The 20,194-nt window shown below is 42.8% G+C and overlaps 1 protein-coding gene across 1 annotated transcript; it reads right to left on the minus strand.

Annotated features, from left to right (window-relative positions):
* Window positions 1-17,988: 17,988 nt before the first annotated feature.
* Window positions 17,989-18,820, minus strand: LOC138909040 (uncharacterized). Its single transcript, XM_070200065.1, has 2 exons — window positions 18,641-18,820; window positions 17,989-18,528 (listed from the first exon to the last, which is right to left on the minus strand). The coding sequence occupies exons 1-2, from the start codon at window positions 18,818-18,820 to the stop codon at window positions 17,989-17,991; spliced, it is 720 nt and encodes a 239-aa protein (XP_070056166.1).
* Window positions 18,821-20,194: the final 1,374 nt, after the last annotated feature.

Genomic DNA, 20,194 nt, shown 5'->3' on the forward strand with positions numbered 1-20,194 from the left:
TGTTTCATAGACCGTCCATAGGATTCACATATACCATATGATACACCTGTGCGTTTCATAGGCCGTTCACAATGTTTACTTACACAATACACCTGTGCGTTTCATAGACCGTTCACAGTGTTTACTTACACAATACACCTGTGCATTTCATAGACCGTTCGTAGTGTTCACATATCATATTATACACCTATGCGTTTCATAGACCGTCCACAGGATTCACATATACGATACGATACACTTGTGCGTTTCATAGACCGTTCATAGTGTTTACTTACATAATGCACCTATGCGTTTCATAGATCGTTCACAGTGTTTACATATCATATTATACATCTATGCGTTTCATAGACCGTTCAGAATGTTTACATATAATATTATACACGTATGCGTTTCATAGATCGTTCACAGTGTTTACTTACACAATACACATGTGCGTTTCATAGACCGTTCACAGTGTTCACATATCATATTATACATATAACCATGTATAAACTCAAAGCGATATGATTAACATTACATTAAGGTCGTAAGTTCACGGATCATTGGAACACTTCATGTTCATGCCCATCGCGGAGAAACATAACATATTACATTAGCACATGCATGGTGAATCAATAAGTCAAATTTCAATGGCACATAAGCCCAATTTCCTTTCTTAAGGTTCATCATCATTTAGCATAGGACATCTCATTTCCATCTCGTTATTCACTCACTTGACATCTTGAGGTCATTAGCTAAGTTCATTATTCTTGAGGACTTAACATCGAAGTCATTTACATACATTTTTTCAGAAGCATACAACTATAGTTGAAACCATTGGGACATACAACACCTCATAATTCTCATTTAGGTGAACAACCATATCTCATCTTCATACTATCACTTCATTAGTACTTTCAATTACATACAACATCATTATTTCATTGGTTCCTTTTTTGTCATACATATTATTCTTCATTCATGGCACGGTGGCCGTATCTTATATTTCATACTTTCATTTCATTACTTTCAATACTCATCATCATATTTCACACATCATTTCATTTCATTGGCTCTATTGTCCACAATCATAACTTTCATTATTGGCACGGTGTCTACACTTTATATCCTCAACTTACTACTTTCACTTTCAAGCATCTTTATAAATTATCGACAACAAAGAATCTCAAATCACGACTTTTAATACCCAACTCATGCTTTGAACATTCCCAAAGGATAACATCATATGATAAGAGTATACGAAATACATTTTGAATATATATCTTTCAACACAAAGCTTATTTGGAATAATTGATTTATAAAGAATAACTCGCGACTTACAAGAGTATCATGGAATTCAATTCTATGAAAGCAGTTTAGCCAACATACCTCGCTTTGAGCTTTCCTTAAATTACTACAACGTTCCAAAAATTCTAGTAATCCCAATCTATTTTGAGACATAACAAAATTGAACCATAATTAGGAAGATATTCATGGTCTCAGCTCGTTTGAGCATTTTATCAAACACTAGGTGTGCAAATTTAACTACAAGGTTCTTCTACAAGATTTCCTTCACTCCATAACTCAATCTTTACTTATTTGAGCTCAACAATCTTTCCACAAACCTTATTGGTACAATGCATATACATAATACTCTTACATCCAAGAAGCATGCTCCCAATCACTAATCTTTTACCCCAAACTCGAAATTGAAAATTAAGGGTTTGAATCTTACCTCTTAGATGAAAATCTTGTGATTAGCTTCCTTGATTCTTGAAGATTGATGCAATATTGGATGATTATAATTTTAGGTTCCCTCCTTCTCTCTCTCTAAAATGCTCTTACCTCTCTCTAAAAACCTCAGAAAAACACCCCCAAATAAGCCCCAAAGCCTATTTATCAAAATGGGGTCGGGTTATGAAAAGAGAAAAATTAACCCTCCGAACTCAGCTATGCGGTCGCACAATGGACCGCAAAATTGGTGTGCGGGTCGCATAAATTGGTACCCAGAACTGGGCTGTTCTAGTCCATTCTGCGACCATTTTGCGATCGCATAATGGTCGCAGAATCGCATTCTGTAAGCCTTTGGTAATTTGGTCATAACTTCTTGTAGGAATGTCGAAATGATTAACGGTTTGAAGCGTTGGAAACTAGACTCAAAGAGATGTAATTCGATAGGTTATACACCATATAACGCTTAATATCCAGAGAGGTATTCCCGTTTGAAGTTAGGTCTTGTGCGAACTCACTTGAAACTTTATTCTATCATGAAGTTTTCAACTTGCCTTAGCCTTGGGGCTCTTCTTAGACCATAAACCATTATTAATGCACTTTATACATATATTATCATGATAAATTGATATCATTCATATAATAGTCCTTGTATACATATAAAATAATATAATTAGCGCACATCAACTTTCTTACTAACGCTCAAGTACTTCGAAATTTTTCGGGGTGTTACATTCTCCCCCACTTAAGAACATTCGTCCTCGAATATTTTACAAGTCCCTTCTAAGAATAGAGTTACCATAATTTTACCTCCAACCGTTATACATAAGAACTTATGACTACATGGTTCTTATACTTCCTACCCAAAATCTGAACTTACTTAGGGCCCTTAAAATTTGGCCATCTTAACAAATTCTTAAGGGTTGCGGCAGAGTTTCCCCTGTAACTAGGCCTATCCACCTGTTAGAGAATCCTAGAAATCAATCCTAAACAACATATAGATAGTACCACTTTGCACCATATATATATATATATATATATATATATATATATATATATATATATATATATATATATATATATGAAATCAACAACTATGACTCTCGAGGCCAACTTTATGATCTTTCTTACCTTTGGTCGTATCATTGGCTTTTTCTTCGTCCATTACGAGGACAATTGGGTTCCTCACACATTATGACTATCATGTGCGTCATTCCTTTAATCCTTATGCCTTTCTTATATCGTAGAACGATGTGCTACATTCCTTTGTATTAATAAGGGAACTCTCAGACTAACTTGGAACATTAACTCACGATCGAGGATAGAAGAAGAGAAATATTTCCTAAATATCGTTGTAGCCTCCCTATTATAAGTTTGGCAGGCAACACACCGATAAGAGGGACTCTATTGACACAACTGCATGACACCTTAGGACTCCTTAACCATGCTCTGATACCAAGTTTGTCACGCCCCAAACTCGAGGAGCGCGACCGACGCTCAACCGAGTGAACACAGTCGAGCAAGCCTACGTTACATCAACCTCTCATCATAACTCATGCATGATTTATCAAAACATAATTAGATCATGACTTTCATATTGAATACATTTGGCTCAATGGCCCATAGTTCTTTTTTCTTTTCTTTTTCACTCGTGATGGGTACACAGCTTCAGAAATATCCGTGAACATAAATACATGACGAGACTCAAAACTTAAGTACATGACCCACAGTGTGCATGGAGCTTATATAACAATAGATACCTAAGTACATAATACCAACTAGACTCGAGTGCCCACTGGAATTGTAGCAGGCTCACCATAATCTGATGCACTTAAGATCCCTACCAAAGATCCATATCATCATGTAGAAGTATACCTGCATCCATTAAAAGATGCAGCGCCCCTGGCAAAAGGGACGTTAGTACTATCGAAACAGTATTAGTATGTATAACTAAACACCCTCTCAATAGAATAATTAATATTATAAGAAGGAATAATCACAAAATCAATGAAAGTCTTGAACAATACCAAAACATCAAGTGTCACGTAAATTCCCATAATTTCAGATGAGTCTTAGCACCAATATACCATTGTTCACAATACCATTATTCACAATACCAATACCACCATCCTCTCAGCACGGAGTTCGATCACGACCCGATCAGCTAGGCTGTCTTATTCGAGACATCAAACCCTTTATTTTTATATCAATCATAGCATTTCATATTTATTTCATTAAAGTACATCAAAAGACTACAAAACATCGCGTAGGTTGAAATATCAAGCCTTATTATACTTGCATCATTCTAAACTTCTTTTAGGGTCAATTGAGCCATATGATCTATACGCGGAACAATTGAAATAACATGTACAAACAAGGCCAATGAAAATGGCTCATAATGTCTGCGTTGCCAATGCATCTTACTTGACCGTCCATATCCATCTCTTATCTTACCCCTATACATTTCATAGACCGTCCCTAGTGTTCAGATATCATATAATACACCTATGCGTTTCATAGACCGTTCATAGGATTTCATACACAATACACCTATACATTTCATAGACCGTTCATAGGATTCACATATACGATATGATACACCTGTGCGTTTCATAGACCGTTCATAGTATTTACTTACACAATACACCTGTGCGTTTCATAGACCGTTCACAATACTTACTTACACAATACACCTGTGTGTTTCATAGACATTGCACAGTGTTCACGTATCATATTATACACCTATGCATTTCATAGACCGTCCACAAGATTCATATATACCATACGATACACCTGAGCGTTTCATAGGCAATTCACAGTGTTTACTTACACAATACACCTGTGCGTTTCGTAGACCGTTCACAGTGTTTACTTACAAAATACACCTGTACATTTCATAGACCGTTCACAGTGTTTACATATCATATTGTACACCTATGCGTTTGATAGACCGTCAACAGGATTCACATATACGATACGATACACTTGTGCGTTTCATAGACCATTCATAGTGTTTACTTACACAATGCACCTGTGCGTTTCATAGACCGTTCACAGTGTTTACTTACACAATACACATGTGCGTTTCATAGACCATCCACAGTGTTTACATATAATATTATACACCTATGCGTTTCATAGACCGTTCAAAGTGTTTACTTACACAATACACCTGTGCGTTTCATAGACCGTTCACAATGTTTACTTACGCAATACACCTGTGCGTTTCATAGACCGTTCATAGTGTTCACATATCATATTATACATATAACCATGTATAAACTCAAAGCGATATGATTAACATTACATTAAGGTCGTAAGTTCACGGATCATTGGAACACTTCATGTTCATGCCCATCGCGGAGAAACATAGCATATTACATTAGCACATGCATGGTGAATCAATAAGTCAAATTTCAATGGTACATAAGCCCAATTTCCTTTCTTAAGGTTCATTATCATTTAGCATAGGACATCTCCCTTCCATCTCGTTATTCACTCACTTGACATCTTGAGATCATTAGCTAAGTTCATTATTCTTGAGGATTTAACATTGAAGTCATTTACATACATTATTTCAGAAGCATACAACTATAGTTGAAACCATTGGGATATACAACACCTCATAATTCTCATTTAGGCGAACAACCATATCTCATCTTCATACTATCACTTCATTAGTACTTTCAATTACATACAACATCATTATTTCATTGGTTCCCTTTTTGTCATACATATTATTCTTCATTCATGGTACGATGGCCGTATCTTATATTCCATACTTTCATTTCATTACTTTCAATACTCATCATCATATTTCACACATCATTTCATTTCATTGGCTCTATTGAGCCACAATCATAAATTTCATTATTGGCACGGTGTCTACACTTTATATCCCCAACTCACTACTTTCACTTTCAAGCATCTTTATAAATTATCGACAACAAATAATCTCAAATCACGACTTTTAATACAATAGCAACAATAACAACAACCCAGTATAATCCCACTAGTGGGGTCTGGGGAGGGTAGTATGTACGCAGACCTTACCCCTACCATGAGGTAGAGAGGCTGTTTCCAATAGACCCTCGACATCCTTCCCTCCAAGAACTCCCCACCTTGCTCTTGGGGTGACTCGAACTCACAACCTCTTGGTTGGAAGTGGAGGTTGCTTACCATCAGAGCAACCCCTCTTTAATACACCTATGAGAAAATAAGAGTCTTATGTACATTGAGACTTGTTACACAATTTGGCATAATAGCCTTCACTTGAAACGCTACTTGGAGTCATAATATTTTTATACCCAACTCATGCTTTGAACACATTCTCGAAGGATAACATCATATGATAAGAGTATCCGAAATACATTTTGAATATGTACCTTTCAACACAAAGCTTATTTGAATAATTGATTTATAAAGAATATCTCGGGACTTACAAGAGCATCATGGAATTCAATTCTATGAAAGAAGTTTAGCCAACATACCTCGCTTTGAGCTTTACTTAAATTACTACAACGTTTCGAAAATTCTAGCAATCCCAATCTATTTTGAGACATAACAAAATTGAACCATAATTAGGAAGATATTCATGGTCTCAGCTCGTTTGAGCATTTTATCAAACACTAGGTGTGCAAATTTAACTACAAGGTTCTTCTACAAGATTTCCTTCACTCCATAACTCAATCTTTACTTATTTGAGCTCAACAATCTTCCCACAAATCTTATTGGTACAACATATATACATAATACGCTTACACCCAAGAATCATACTCCCAATCACTAATCTTTTACCACAAACTCGAAATTGAAGATTAAAGGTTTGAATCTTACCTCTTAGATGAAGATCTTGTGATTAGCTTCCTTGATTCTTGAAGATTGGTTCAAGATTGGATGATTATAATGTTAGGATCCCTCCTCTCTCTAAAACGCTCAGAAAAACACCCCAAAATAAGCCCCAAAGCCTATTTATCAAAATGGGGTCGGGTTATGAAAAGGGAAAAAGTAACCCTCCAAACTCAGCTATGCAGTCGCACAATGGACCGCACAATTGATGTGCGGGTCGCACAAATTGGTACCCAGAACTGGGCTGTTCTAGTCCATTCTACGACCATTTTGCGATCACATAATGGTCGCAGAATCGCATTCTGTCAGCCTTTGGTAATTTGGTCATAACTTCTTGTAGGAATGTCGAAATGATTAACGGTTTGAAGCGTTGGAAACTAGACTCAAAGAGATGTAATTTGATAGGTTATACACCATATAACGCTTAATATCCAGAGAGGTATTCCCGTTTGAAGTTAGGTCTTGTACAAACTCACTTGAAACTTTATTCTATCATGAAGGTTTCAACTTGCCTTAGCCTTGGGGCTCTTATTAGACCATAAACCATTATTAATGCATTTTATACATATATTATCATGATCAATTTATATCATTCATATAATAGTCCTTGTCTACACACAAAAAAATATAATTAGCGCACATCAACTTATTTACTAGCGCTCAAGTACTTCGAAATTTTCCGGAGTGTTACAAAAACCACATATAATTTTAATTGTTATCCGTTTTTAGGGTAAACAATTTGGCGCCCACTGTTGGGCTAAGGATAATAGTGGCAATTTGATACAAATTTCCATAACACACTCTATTTTACACTTGTTCTTTGAGTTTTAATTTCAAGTTAAAATTCAAAATGTTGAACTTCCAATCTGTCTATTTGAACGTGGATGCTGAGTTCGACCACCATGGCGAGAACAACAACTTGGTACCCAGCAACGAGATGCCCCCTGTTGACCCCAATGGAGTTTCAATCGCTGATCCGATCGATGCTAATTCACACATGGCTATCGAAGGAAACTTGCCTACTGACCCCGAAAATAGCATTCGCGGGAGAGCCCGGTCGAAAGCCCAGAGTACACACGACGGCGAAGGTAATGAGATCAATTTGTGCATGATCTTCAAAATGCTACAGGTTCAACAGGCAGTGATATCCTAGTTACAGAACCAAAGCTGCGCCCCCAGCAGGGTTGAGCCCGAATCATCCTGGGAAAATGCTCGCAGGGATGAACCGGCCATAGAAAGGCCGGGTGAAGCAGAACCGAGGATCAACCCCGAGATAATAAAGATGCTTGAGGAACTAACAAAACGGGTGGAGTCGGGAGAAAATAAAATTGAAGCTAACGACAAAAAAGTGAAGACCTATAACTCTAGGGTCGATCAAATTCTTGGAGCACCACCGATACTGAAGGGCCTGGATTCCAACAAATTTGTCCAAAAGCCCTTCCCTCTGAGCGCATCTCCGGAGTCATTCCCAAAGAAGTTCTGTATGCCCAAAATTCTGAAGTATAATGGGACAACTGATCCAAATGAACATGTGACCTCCTACACATGTGCCATCAAGGGGAACGACTTGGAAGATGATGAAATCAAGTCCGTTCTGCTGAAAAAGTTCGGAGAGACCTTGTCAAAAGGAGCTAAAATTGAGCTATGTTATGCTTGTAGATGACTTTGTAAAAGCGCATGCTGGGGCCATCTTGGTCGAGACGAGGAAGTCAGACCTTTTCAAGGTAAAGCAAAGAGATGACAAGATGCTTAGGGAATTCGTATCGAGGTTTCAAATGGAACGAATGGATCTGCCTCCGGTTGCAAACGATTGGGCCATTCAGGCCTTTGCCCAAGGACTCAATCACCAAAGATCATTAGCTTCACAATAGTTGAAGTAAAATTTGATAGAATACCTAGTAGTAACTTGGGTCGACGTCCATAACAGGTATCAATCAAATATTAGAGTCGAAGACGATCAACTCGGGGCCTCTTTCAGGTCCGTTTATCCCGTCAAGACTAGTGACCGAGACCGGTATCAACCATACATTGGAAATCAAAGGGGTAATGGGTCCGGATGCAACACTATGAGAAGTGAAAGAAGAAGTGACCGAGGTCCTAATAACCGAGGACTCATGAGCAGAAACGGTTTTGATAGACCCATTGCATCTAAGGAAGCATCAAGGTTATCGTAGTACAACTTTAACATCGATGATTCCAACATCGTATCAGCCATCAGACGTATCAAAGATACTAAGTGGCCTCGACCATTGAAATCCAATCTTGCCCAAAGGTCCCCCAACTTAATGTGTAAGTATCATGGCACTGAAGGCCACAAAACCGAAGACTACCGACAACTGAGAGAAGATGTAGTCCCATTATTCAATAGCGGACACCTCCGAGAATTTCTAAGTGATCAAGCCAAAAATCACTTCTAGAACAGGGACTCCAACAAGTAGATTGAGCAAGAGAAACCTCAGCACATCATCAAAATGATCATTGGCGTGGTTGACGTCCCCTAGAGGCTGATGTTAAAGCGCACTAAAGTGTCCATTACAAGGGAAAAATGAACTCGAGATTATGTACCGGAGGGAACCATATCTTTCAACGACGATGACGCTGAAGGCATCGTGCAACCACACAATGATGCACTAGTAATATCTATACTCATAAATAAATCTCGAGTTAAGCGTGTGTTAACTGATCCAGGTAGCTCGGCCAATATCATTAGATCGAGGATCGTGGAACAGCTAGGTCTACAAGACCAAATTGGTCCTGCAGTCCGAGTATTAAATGGGTTTAACATGGCATGTGAGACCACTAAAGGGGAGATAACCCTGCCGGTAAACACTGCCGGAACCATTAAGGAAACAAAGTTCTACGTGATCGAAGGAGATATGAGATACAATGCTTTATTCGGGAGGCCATGGATTCACAACCTGAGGCCAGTACCCTCGACATTACACCAGGAATTGAAATTCCCCACACCAGGAGGGATCAAAACAGTTTACGAAGAGCAACCGGCTCCAAAAGAGATGTTCGCGGTCGATAAAGTGGTCCCGATATCCGCACTTTCAACATCGAAGAACCTGATTCGGTCACCAACGAAGAAACCAAATAGCAATCACCGACACCGGCCCCGACCGAACCAGAAAAGTAGGGGACATACGATGATGGCGATTACAGAGTCCCCAGGTCTTTCATAGCCTCTGACTATTCTGATGCCACCAAGTCAATGGTTGAAGAGTTGGAGAAAGTCATATTGATCGAGCGCCTGCCCGATCGGAAGGTATACCTGGGCACAAGGCTAACTGCCAAGCTCAGGAGAAAACTCATTAAATTCTTTATAGCTAACATAGACTATTTTTTTTGGTCCCATCTTGACATGACATGGATCCCGCCAGAAATAACTACTCACAAGCTGAGCTTAGATCCTAAGTTTCACCCGGTTAAATAGAAAAGGAGGCCTCAGTCCAAAATCGTTACATTCATCAAAGACGAGGTATCCAAACTCCTTAAAATAGGTTCCATACGGGAAGTTAAGTACCCGGATTGGTTAGCGAACGTAGTGGTAGTGCCTAAAAATGGATATAAGTTAAGAATGTGTGTGGACTACAAAGACTTGAACAAGGCATGCTCTAGGGACTCTTTTCCTTTGCCTAACATCGATCGCATGATCAATGCGACGGTCAGCCACGAGATACTCATCTTTCTTGACGCCTATTCCTGGTACAACCAGATCCAAATGGATCCGGGCCACCAAGAAAAGACTTCCTTCATAACTAAATACGTAACCTATTGTTATAGCGTAATTCCATTCGGACTAAAAAACACTGGTTCCACTTACCAACGTCTAGTAAATCGGATGTTCGAAGAGCAAATAGGAAAATTTATGGAGGTTTACATTGACGACATGTTAGTTAAGTCCCTGCGAGCAGAGGACCATTTGAAACATTTTTAGGAAACCTTCAACATACTGAAGAAATATAATAAGAAGTTGAACCCGGAGAAATGCGCATTCGGAGTTGGGTCCGGGAAGTTCCTTGGATTCATGGTGTCCAATCAGGGGATCGAGATCAACCCCGACAAGATCAAGGCCATAAAAGACATCACTGTGGTGGATAATGTCAAGGTCATTCAAAGGCTAGCCGGGCGCATAGCCGCCCTGGGTCAGTTCATTTTGAGGCCCTCCGATAAGAGCCATCAGTTCTTCTCCTTATTGAAGAAGAAGAATAGCTTCTCGTGGACCCCAGAGTGCCAACAAGCTTTGGAAGAACTCAAACGGTACCTTTCGAGTCCACCTTTGATTCATACTCTGAAGACAGACGAACTGTTATTCCTGTACTTAGCGATATCCGAGATAGCAATAAGTGGAGTCTTAGTCTGGGAAGAAGAAGGTATGCTATTTCCTATATATTATGTTAGCAGGACTCTAGGAGAGGTCGAAACGAGGTATCCTCACTTGGAGAAATTGACGCTCGATTTGCTAAGCGCTTCAAGGAAGTTGAGGCCATACTTTCAGTGTCATCCCATATGTGTCGTGAGTACTTACCATTGAGGAACATAATGCACAAGTCCGAGCTCTCGGGACGATTGTCCAAATGGGCCATGGAAATTAGTGGGTATGATATTGAATATCGACCCCGAACCGCCATTAAAACTCAAATTTTGGCAGACTTCATAGTTGACTTCATGCCGGCCTTAATACCTGAAGTCAAAAAGGAATTTTTGTTAACCTCGAAGACCTCCTCGGGGATCAGGACCCTCTTTACGGATGGTGCTTCGAACGCAAAAGGGTCCAGACTCGGCATCATGTTGAAGCCGCCCACGGGTAACATAGTTAGGCTGTCACACCCCGCATTTTGGGGGTTGTGATTTTGTTCTGATTAGGCAAGAATGGGTCATTCTGATTCTCTGATGTATACATGTCTACTAGTTAAACTTGGGCCTTTTAATTTTAAGCATATATAAGGGGGGTAGAGGTATTGAAGCTCAACCTGCCTCCCCTGTGCGTGCTGCCATCAAGACATACAAAATGAGCGACTTTGAGAGGGAACCTCAAGGGTCTGCCTGCACGATTCAAAGGAGTGTCTTAGGTATCCATACAAGTTAGGGAACTCTATGGATGGCGCGACACCTTCAGGCTAGCGTTGGGCACCCAACGTGTGCTGAAGGCTTGATGTGTGGGACGAGTAGGCCCCGCGGGCAGCCAAAATGATGGATCAAGACCTCCGTGCCGATTGGATACTTGAATCACCTATCTTAGGGGCTTCATGTGTCGACTTGTGAGCTTAACTTGGGTGCAGCTATGCGAGTAAGGGTCTGTTGGCCTAGACGTGCAGTTGTGGGGGCACATTGCACTATTCATGATGAAGTATGTGGAGAAGTCTTTGTATAGGCATTCATGAAAGAAGAACATGACGTAGGACAAAGAGTAAAGGTTGCCTTACTCGGGCGAAGCACAACATGGGTGCGGATGCACGAGGTGAGTGTCAAGCTTGAGTATTGGACTGCGCACACGAGAGCGATGCTTAGTTTTAGGCGAGAGACAAACATGTCCTTAGCCAACCCCGGGTGTGCGTATGGATGAGATCCTGCAGATGCGATGCACCAAAATTAGTTGAGGCCATGAGCCTAGATATCAGATGCGCAACACAGTTGGAGCAAGATTCATATATAAGCTTCACCACAAGCACATGATCGTGCTAGAAAACCTAGGAAAGGAGAAAGGTTGGCCTACAACTAAGGGTGACTGCAGGCGCCGCACGGGCTATTTGGTGGGGCTGACGTACGTGAGGAAGTCAGCCCGTGACATGTAATATCAGAGCTGATTAAGGCCATACTATGCCATGACATGATGTCAAAGCAGAAGTTGAGATGGCGAGTGCATTTTGGATGTCAGTGCAGAGATGATATCGAAGCAGAGATTGATGTTCATATGCCACCAGAGATCGAGAACCCGATACTACTGGTAAAAAAGGGATTGGTCGTGTGAGTTATGGACAAAATTTCTTTATCATCCATGAACTACGATCATTAGAATCAGACCACTTCACAGTTGTTGTTTCCGCCATCGTCTGTGTTTTGGAAGGTGATTTTGGTGCATCCTAGTTTGATTGAGATATCGTTATGGATGTCTTCCTGGCAGCGATTGCTATTTTCAGAGGGATTCTATTGAGGCACATTTTGCTTGCAATGAGGGCCATTGCGCGATGCTGTTGGGATAGTTCCACAAGAAGGGATAGACGGTTAGTAGAAGCTCAATTGTTCTTGATTGTGATGATATGAAAGTATGTCAGAGACTCTGTTAGCAGTGGGATAAGCAGCCAGTTGGAGCTGTTGGCCGTTTTGAAGAAGGAAATGGGTGACCCCAGTTTCTTTCGAAAGTCCAAGCTTCAATTGAAAGTGATTATATGCCGATAAGTCAGGTGTTCAAGAAAAGACCATGTTTGCTAGGTCGAGCAACCATATTGCAAAGAACGTGAGCCGTAGACTATAAACAATGTGCATGATCGTGCGGAGATCTTGCCAAAGATGCGAGCAGTGCATCAGTTGAGTGTCTTTCCTGCAGGACATCCTTGTGAACTGCCTGAGGGAATTGCCAAGTTGAGGAGACGAATTTGAAGGAAATAGCGAAGCTTCAGAATTGGGCGTGTTTCCAAGTTAGAAGGTGTATTTCTAGAAAGGGGTATGCCAAATGATCGGGGACCATTGAGATGGGGCCAAGTGATAGGCACACCGAACCGGGAAGCCGTGCTGGCAGAACCAAGAGAGTTCTTGTCTATAGGGCGAGTACAGAAGTACTACCGGGAGCATTGGGTACTTGCTGAGGAAGTGACAGTTAGAAAACAAAGAGCTTTGTTCGTGAATGTGGCGATGCTATAACTTTGAGAATGTAGTACTCACCGAGAGTACATCCCAAGAGCTTACTGAGTGCCAAAGGGTACAAAGAAGTTGAGTTGCCAAAGGTTCCATGTTGCAGCATGAATTTCCTAAGGCCGACAAATATGCCAAGTGGGACGGAAGTGCTGCGAAGTATCCTCCACATTGAGTGATAGAGGATCCGCCTATGCAGAGGCATTCGAGCAAAATTGTGAGTCCTCAAGAAAGCAAATCTTCAAAGGTAATAAGGGCAAGGAAAAGGCTACGAGAGCGATTGAGCTACAGGAGCTATGCTAGAGGGTGTGAAAAGGGTACGTGAGCGATACTGCTATGGGAGATGCGCCAAAGAGCACGCTGATGTGCTTACCATTGAGGGAAGAGATTTGGACGGACATGAAGGCCGTGAGAGTCATGGTGTGGTTGACTAGTGTGAGTCACCACAACGTTAGACACTAGAGGGTGCAAGTGCGGAGGCACTTTCCAAGCGAACACCGAGAGGAGGTGAAGTGCAGAGGCACGCTTGGAAGATACTTGGGGGAGAAGTGCAAGGGGCACGACTTCATGTTGAGCAGGAGTTCGAGGAAGTCCGACCCACAAGATTAAGGGAGTCGCGGTATACATCCCTGAGGGGGCAGACTCCGGGTTGTCGTGGGCATTGTTGTGTCATCGGGGATGATGACATGATGAGTGTGGGAGGATGTCACACCCCGCATTTTGGGGGTTGTGATTTCGTTCTGATCCGGTGAGAAAAAGGTTCTTCTGATTCTCTAACGTAGACATGTCTACTGGTGAATCTTGGGCTTTTTTATTTTAAGCATATATAGGAGGGGGGGGGGGTAGAGGTATTGAAGCTCAACATGCCTCCCTCTTGCGTGCTGCCACCAAGCGATATCAAATGAGTGACCTTGAGGGGGAAACTCAAGGGCCTGCCTCGATGACTCAAAGGAGTATCTTAGGTATCCATACGAGTTAGGGAACTATATGGACGGCGCGACACATTCGGGCTAGCATTAGGCACCCAACAGGTGCTGAAGGCTTGATGTGTGGAATGAGTAGGCCCCGCGGGCTGCCAAAATGATGGATCAAGACCTCCGTGTCAATTGTATACTTGAATCACCTATCTTAGGGGCTTCATGTGTCGACTTGTGAGCTTAGCTTGGGTTCAGCTATGCGAGCAAGGGTCTGTTGGCCTAGACATACAGTTGTGGGGTGACACTGCACTATTCGGGATGGAAGTATGTCGAGAAGTCTATGTATGGGCATGTCATGAAATACACACATGAAATAGGCCAAGGACTAAAGGTTGCCTTACTCGAGCGAAGCACAAACTGGATGCGGATGCACGAGGCGAGTGTCAAGCTTGAGTATTGGACTGTGCATGCGAGAGCGATGCTCAGTTCTAGGCGAGGGAAAGACATGTCCTAAGCCAACCCCGGGTGTGCGCATGGATGAGATCCAGCAGATGCGATGCGCCATAATTAGTCGAGGCCATGATCCTAGACATCAAACAGGTGGCACAGCTGGAGCAAGCCTCATAGGTAGGCTTCACCACAGGCATAAGATTGTGCTAGAAATCTTGGGAAAGGAGAAAGGCTGTCCTGCAGTGAGGGGTGACTGCAGGCGCCGCACGGGCTATTCGGTGCCGCTGACTTATGCGAGGAAGTCGGCCCGTGACATAGGCAATCTATTAGGACTATGAAATTGACTAACAATGAGGCCGAGTATGAGGCCATGATTGCAGGTCTTGAACTAGCTAAAAGCTTGGGGGCCGAGGTGATCAAAGCTAAATGCGATTCCCTCCTTGTGGTGAATCAAGTCAATGTGATGTTCGAATTGAAAGAGGAATGAATGCGAAGATACTTGGATAAACTACAGGTAACACTACATCGATTCAATGAGTGGACCCTGCAACATGTATCCCGGGATCAAAATAGCAAAGACAATGCTTTGGCTAACTTAGTATTGTCGGTTGATGATGATGGATTCAGTTCGGGAACTGTCGTACAACTCATGAAATCGGTAGTGGAAGAACGCCACGCCAAAATAAACTCGACAAGATTAAACTGGGACTAGGGAAACAAGTATATAGATTACCCGGAAACTTGAAAGTTGCCTTCAGATCCTAAAGAATCGTGAGCTTTCCGCATGAAGGCGGCCAGGTTAAGCCTATCCAAAGATTACACCCTATTCAGAAGAACGTTCGATGGCCCACTCACCATATGTCTGGGACCGGGAGACACCGAATATGTTTTGAGGAAAGTTCACAAAGGCACATGCGGGAACCATTTGGGGGCTGAATCGTTGGTTCGTAAGATAATTAGAGCCGGCTATTACTGGATCGACATGGAGAAAGATGCGGAAATTGCACGGAAATTAACAAAAGCATGCACCGATGATCCATCAGCCCGAGGAGCAACTACATTCGGTCTTGTCACCTAGGCCACCATGAAATGGGGAATGGACATCGTCGATCCCCTGCCATGGGCACCCGGTAAGACTTAATTTATATAATTTATGACTGACTATTTCTCTAAATGGGTTGAGGCTCAGGCATTTTAGAAAGTCAAAGAAAAAGAAGTTATTGATTTTATTTGGGACCACATAATATGTCGGTTCGAGATGCCGACCGAGATCGTATGTGAAAACGGGAAGCAGTTCATCGACAGCAATGTAAGCAAATGTTTCGAGGACCATACAATCAAAAGAATCTTGTCAACACCCTATCACCCTAGTGGGAACCGGCAGGCGGAGTCTACAAACTAGACCATACTCCAAAACCTTAATAAAAGGTTGACTGATGCCAAAGGAAAATGAAAGGAAATTTTGCCCGAAGTCCTGCGGGCATACCGTACGACCTCAAAGTCTAGTACTGAGGCCATCCCGTTTTCTTTGGTCTATGGTGCCGAAGAACTAATGTTAGTCGAGGTAGGAGAACCGAGTTTCAGGTTCCGATATGCGACCGCAGAGTCGAACGGTGAGGCCATGAGCACGAGCCTAGAACTATTGGATGAGAGGTGCGAGGCCGACTTCGTCTGATTGGCAGCCCAGAAACAGCAGATCGAAAGGTATTATAACTGAAGATCCAACCTTTGGCACTTCAATATCAGGGAATTTGTGTTAAGAAAGGTTACATTGAACACCCGGAACCCGAACGAAGGGAAGCTGGGACCGAATTAGGAAGGTCCATATGGAATTATCGAGATTACCGGTAAAGGTTCGTACAAACTCGAAGTAGGGAACAGTGAGCGTCTACCGAACAACTGGAACATGACCCACTTAAAATGATACTACAGCTAAGGTACCACCCCATTCATTCTTTCTTGATATACATTGCGAATTGGACTAACAATTACAGGCAACAACCAAAGGATGATGTAGTTCTTAGGCTTGAAAGCACGCGTATCCAAGTCCTCTCGTCGATCGATCTTGAATACTGGAGGCCATCACCCTCGGGTAATAATTTTTAGCAAGGAAGGAAACTTTGTGCTTGAACAGTCTAGGCTCGGTGGATAGGATTTATTGTAGGGGCCAAACGATCAAATGAACCATGGGCGCATAGATCACCTAAGCCATAACACAAAGCTTGTACACACTTACAATCTTGTATATTACGCACATGAATGAATGGAAGTTTCTACCTTGCAGATACATATTTTCTCCCTTAAGACTATTACATTTTGTTCCTTAAGGATACCGAGCCCAAGGGCAACATTTATACAAATTCGATAGATTGCCCCCACTCAGGGACTATTGTCTAAGACAAACTCAGATGGCTCGGGCTATCGAATCCTCGAGGTACAAAGCCTATTAGGCAGTGCCTGAACTTAAAAGGCTACGGCCACCACTCGGGGACTGTCGTCCAAGACAAACTCGGACGACTCGGGCTATCGAAGCCTATAGGTACAAAGCCTTTTAGGCATTTCCTGAACTTAAAAGGCTACGGCCACCCCTAATAATGGCTCGGAGACGTCCAAAGCCCGTAATTAAAACATAAGGCCTTCAAAATTCCAAATCGGTACAAAGGTTACCGTCGGCAAAATTATAATCTAAGAACAATTAAACAAGCACTTTGGGGAACGCTTCCGGTCATTCCAAGCTCCCACAAGTTTCAAACAAAACTTACATCGAGAACAAGTCTTGTTCGGACCTCCGAACAATAACTTATTACTACATTTTACTTCGTGCTAAGTCATTTGAAATCTTTGTAATTGTAAAGAGGATGCTAAAGGTAATAGACTTGAAAATTTCCAAAAGGGAAAAAACCTTATTTATACATTCCAAAATATCTTTACTAAGGCACCTATGCCTGATCTCCACCGGAACCCGCCTCGTCACTACAGTCGTCGGGGTCTTCTCCATCTTCGGGTTCGCCGGAGCCCTCAGAGCCTTCTTCACCTCGGGTTCAGCCAGCTTCTTGGCCTCTACCTCGAGCCTTTTCGCCTCTTCGATCTCAGTCGACAAGTCGAAACCTAGGGCATGGATCTCCTCGAAGGTCTCCATTCGAGACAACCGCTTCACATACTCAATAATAACTTTCAGGCGGGCCTCGGCTGTCTCAATATCAGCCCTTTACAAGGACACCATCTCTTCAGCATCAACCTTGGTTATTTCCGACTCGGACCTCGTTATTTCGAGCTCCTTAGTAAAGGCATCCCGTTCAGCAATGGCTGAGCCCAATTGAGCTTGGAGGTCCTCGATTTGCCGAGACCATGCATCGGCCTTCTCTTTTGCCACTCGGAGTTGGACCTCTACCGATGTCAGCTGCTCCCGGGCATTCTCCTTCTCCGAAGCCAGCCAGTCCATATTTTCTTTCCAGACATCGGCCATGGCCTGAACCTCGTTCATTTCAGCCCGGAGCTGGTCGATCCGATCAATCTTCTGCTGGACCTGCGAGGTTTGGTCATTAGTCGCCATGGCTAAGTCATCATTGCTAACTTCGAAAATCTTTACTTGTTCCACCAAGTAGGCATGCTTCTTTTGAGCCGCATCTAACTCGGCCCGGAGACTCTTAACGACACATTCGTGTTGCTCACTGAGAAGCTTATACGTGTCCGTCTTCTCGGCAAGCTCCCTGACCTCCGCCTCAAGCTGGTTAACCTCATCCCGATACTAGAGAAAACTTTCATGATGGAGTACCGAGGCCTGAAAAAGATAAAAAAGAGACAACATGAGAAATATCGAAAACTAAGTCAGAGGATGGAAAAGCGTAATGATGCCTTACCCGGTTTAGCGCCTGTTGCGCTTCGTTGAACAAGCATGATATATCCACCTCATTCATTCTCGCTTGGTATTCTTCGGTTACCAAGCACCGGAGGTAAGTCGCTACTCCAACAGGAGCAGAAAGAACCCGGGCATCCTCCGGGACGGTGATGATTATTGACCTCTTACGTCCGGGATCCATGCTCGGGGCAGGGAACTGGTTGATTAATTTTGGGCTCGAATTCAGCCTGCATACCTCTGAAGATAGGTCTTTCCTCAGTACCTCCTAGTCGCCCAACCTGGAGAAGTATTCTAGAGCAGTCAAGTTCACACCTTCAATAAAAGAACGAAGGGGATCATCCGCTCCATGGGTCCCTTCGTTGGATCGCTCCTTCACCGCTCGGGCTTTGTCAAACATGGACTCGGCTAATTAAGGCAACCCCAAAATCTCTATGACACCAGGCGGAGCAGAGACGACGTGTCGAGAGGTCTCAGCCCTTATCTCTACATCGGCCTCCCGAACCTAAGGGGGATCAGCCTTCGTTGTTTCCCCCACGTCTATCGTCTCCTCTTCGGGGAAGGTCGGCTTACAGACCACAAAAATATTATCTTCCTCGGGCTCATCCCTGAGCCAAAAAAGCGAGTTCGAGTCGGGTGCTTGAGAGCTAGAACTCTCCTTTGGCTGACAGGACAACCTTCTCCTTGGCTTCTTCTTCTCTGAACTCAGGGAACCCAGAGCCTTCATTTTCTTCTTCTCTCCTCTTGCAGCTCCGAGCTGCTCTGAAGTAGAGGGATCAAAGGACATGTCCTTGTCCCCTACTGAAGGACTAAGCTCAATGGTCTTAGACAAGTCTGCAAAAAGAAAAGAGAGAAAATGATAATATAGTACTAAAAAGGGAGGCTAGTGTTACTTATTGGGGAGAGAGATATTACCATGAGAACGGGCCTCCCAACGGCCCTTCGAGAGTTCGGCCCATGTGCGCTTGGAATAAGGCATCTGCAAAAAAATGCCCTCGATCTACTCCTTAACGGAGGAATGGCGTTTGGGAATCGAGCAGCAGCTCCACCACCACAAATACTAGTGAGGAAAAAAGAGATGAATGTAAAATCGACATTTAAAGGAAAGTTGTGCTTACCAGATACATTACACTTCTCGGGGAATGGAATAAACTCAGAAAGGATCAAGTCTGCGGTCTTCACCCGGACGAAGCATCCCCGGCAGCCCCGATCCTAGTCCGATGCTCGAGAATGGGGCTTTGCTAGCCCAGCGTGTGAGCTTTATCAGTCCCCCTCGGAAGACTCGGGGACTGTATAGGCGTAGTAGGTGATCGATGGTGAACCGACGGGATTTGGTCTTGTTCACGAAGTATCAAAGAAGGATTACGATGCTCCACAACGATAGGTGGATCTGACCGAGGCATACATCAAACCTCTTGCAGAAGTCAAGAATAACCAGGTCCACCGGGTCCAGTGTGAAGGGATAAGCGTAAACACTCAGATACCACTCCACATAGGTAGTAATGGCGTCCTTGGGCCCGGGGACTACTGCGTCCTTATCCACACAGCCGTTGTCCTT

Source organism: Nicotiana tomentosiformis, chromosome 1, assembly GCF_000390325.3.
Source record: "Nicotiana tomentosiformis chromosome 1, ASM39032v3, whole genome shotgun sequence".
In the NCBI taxonomy this organism is placed as follows: domain Eukaryota; kingdom Viridiplantae; phylum Streptophyta; class Magnoliopsida; order Solanales; family Solanaceae; genus Nicotiana; species Nicotiana tomentosiformis.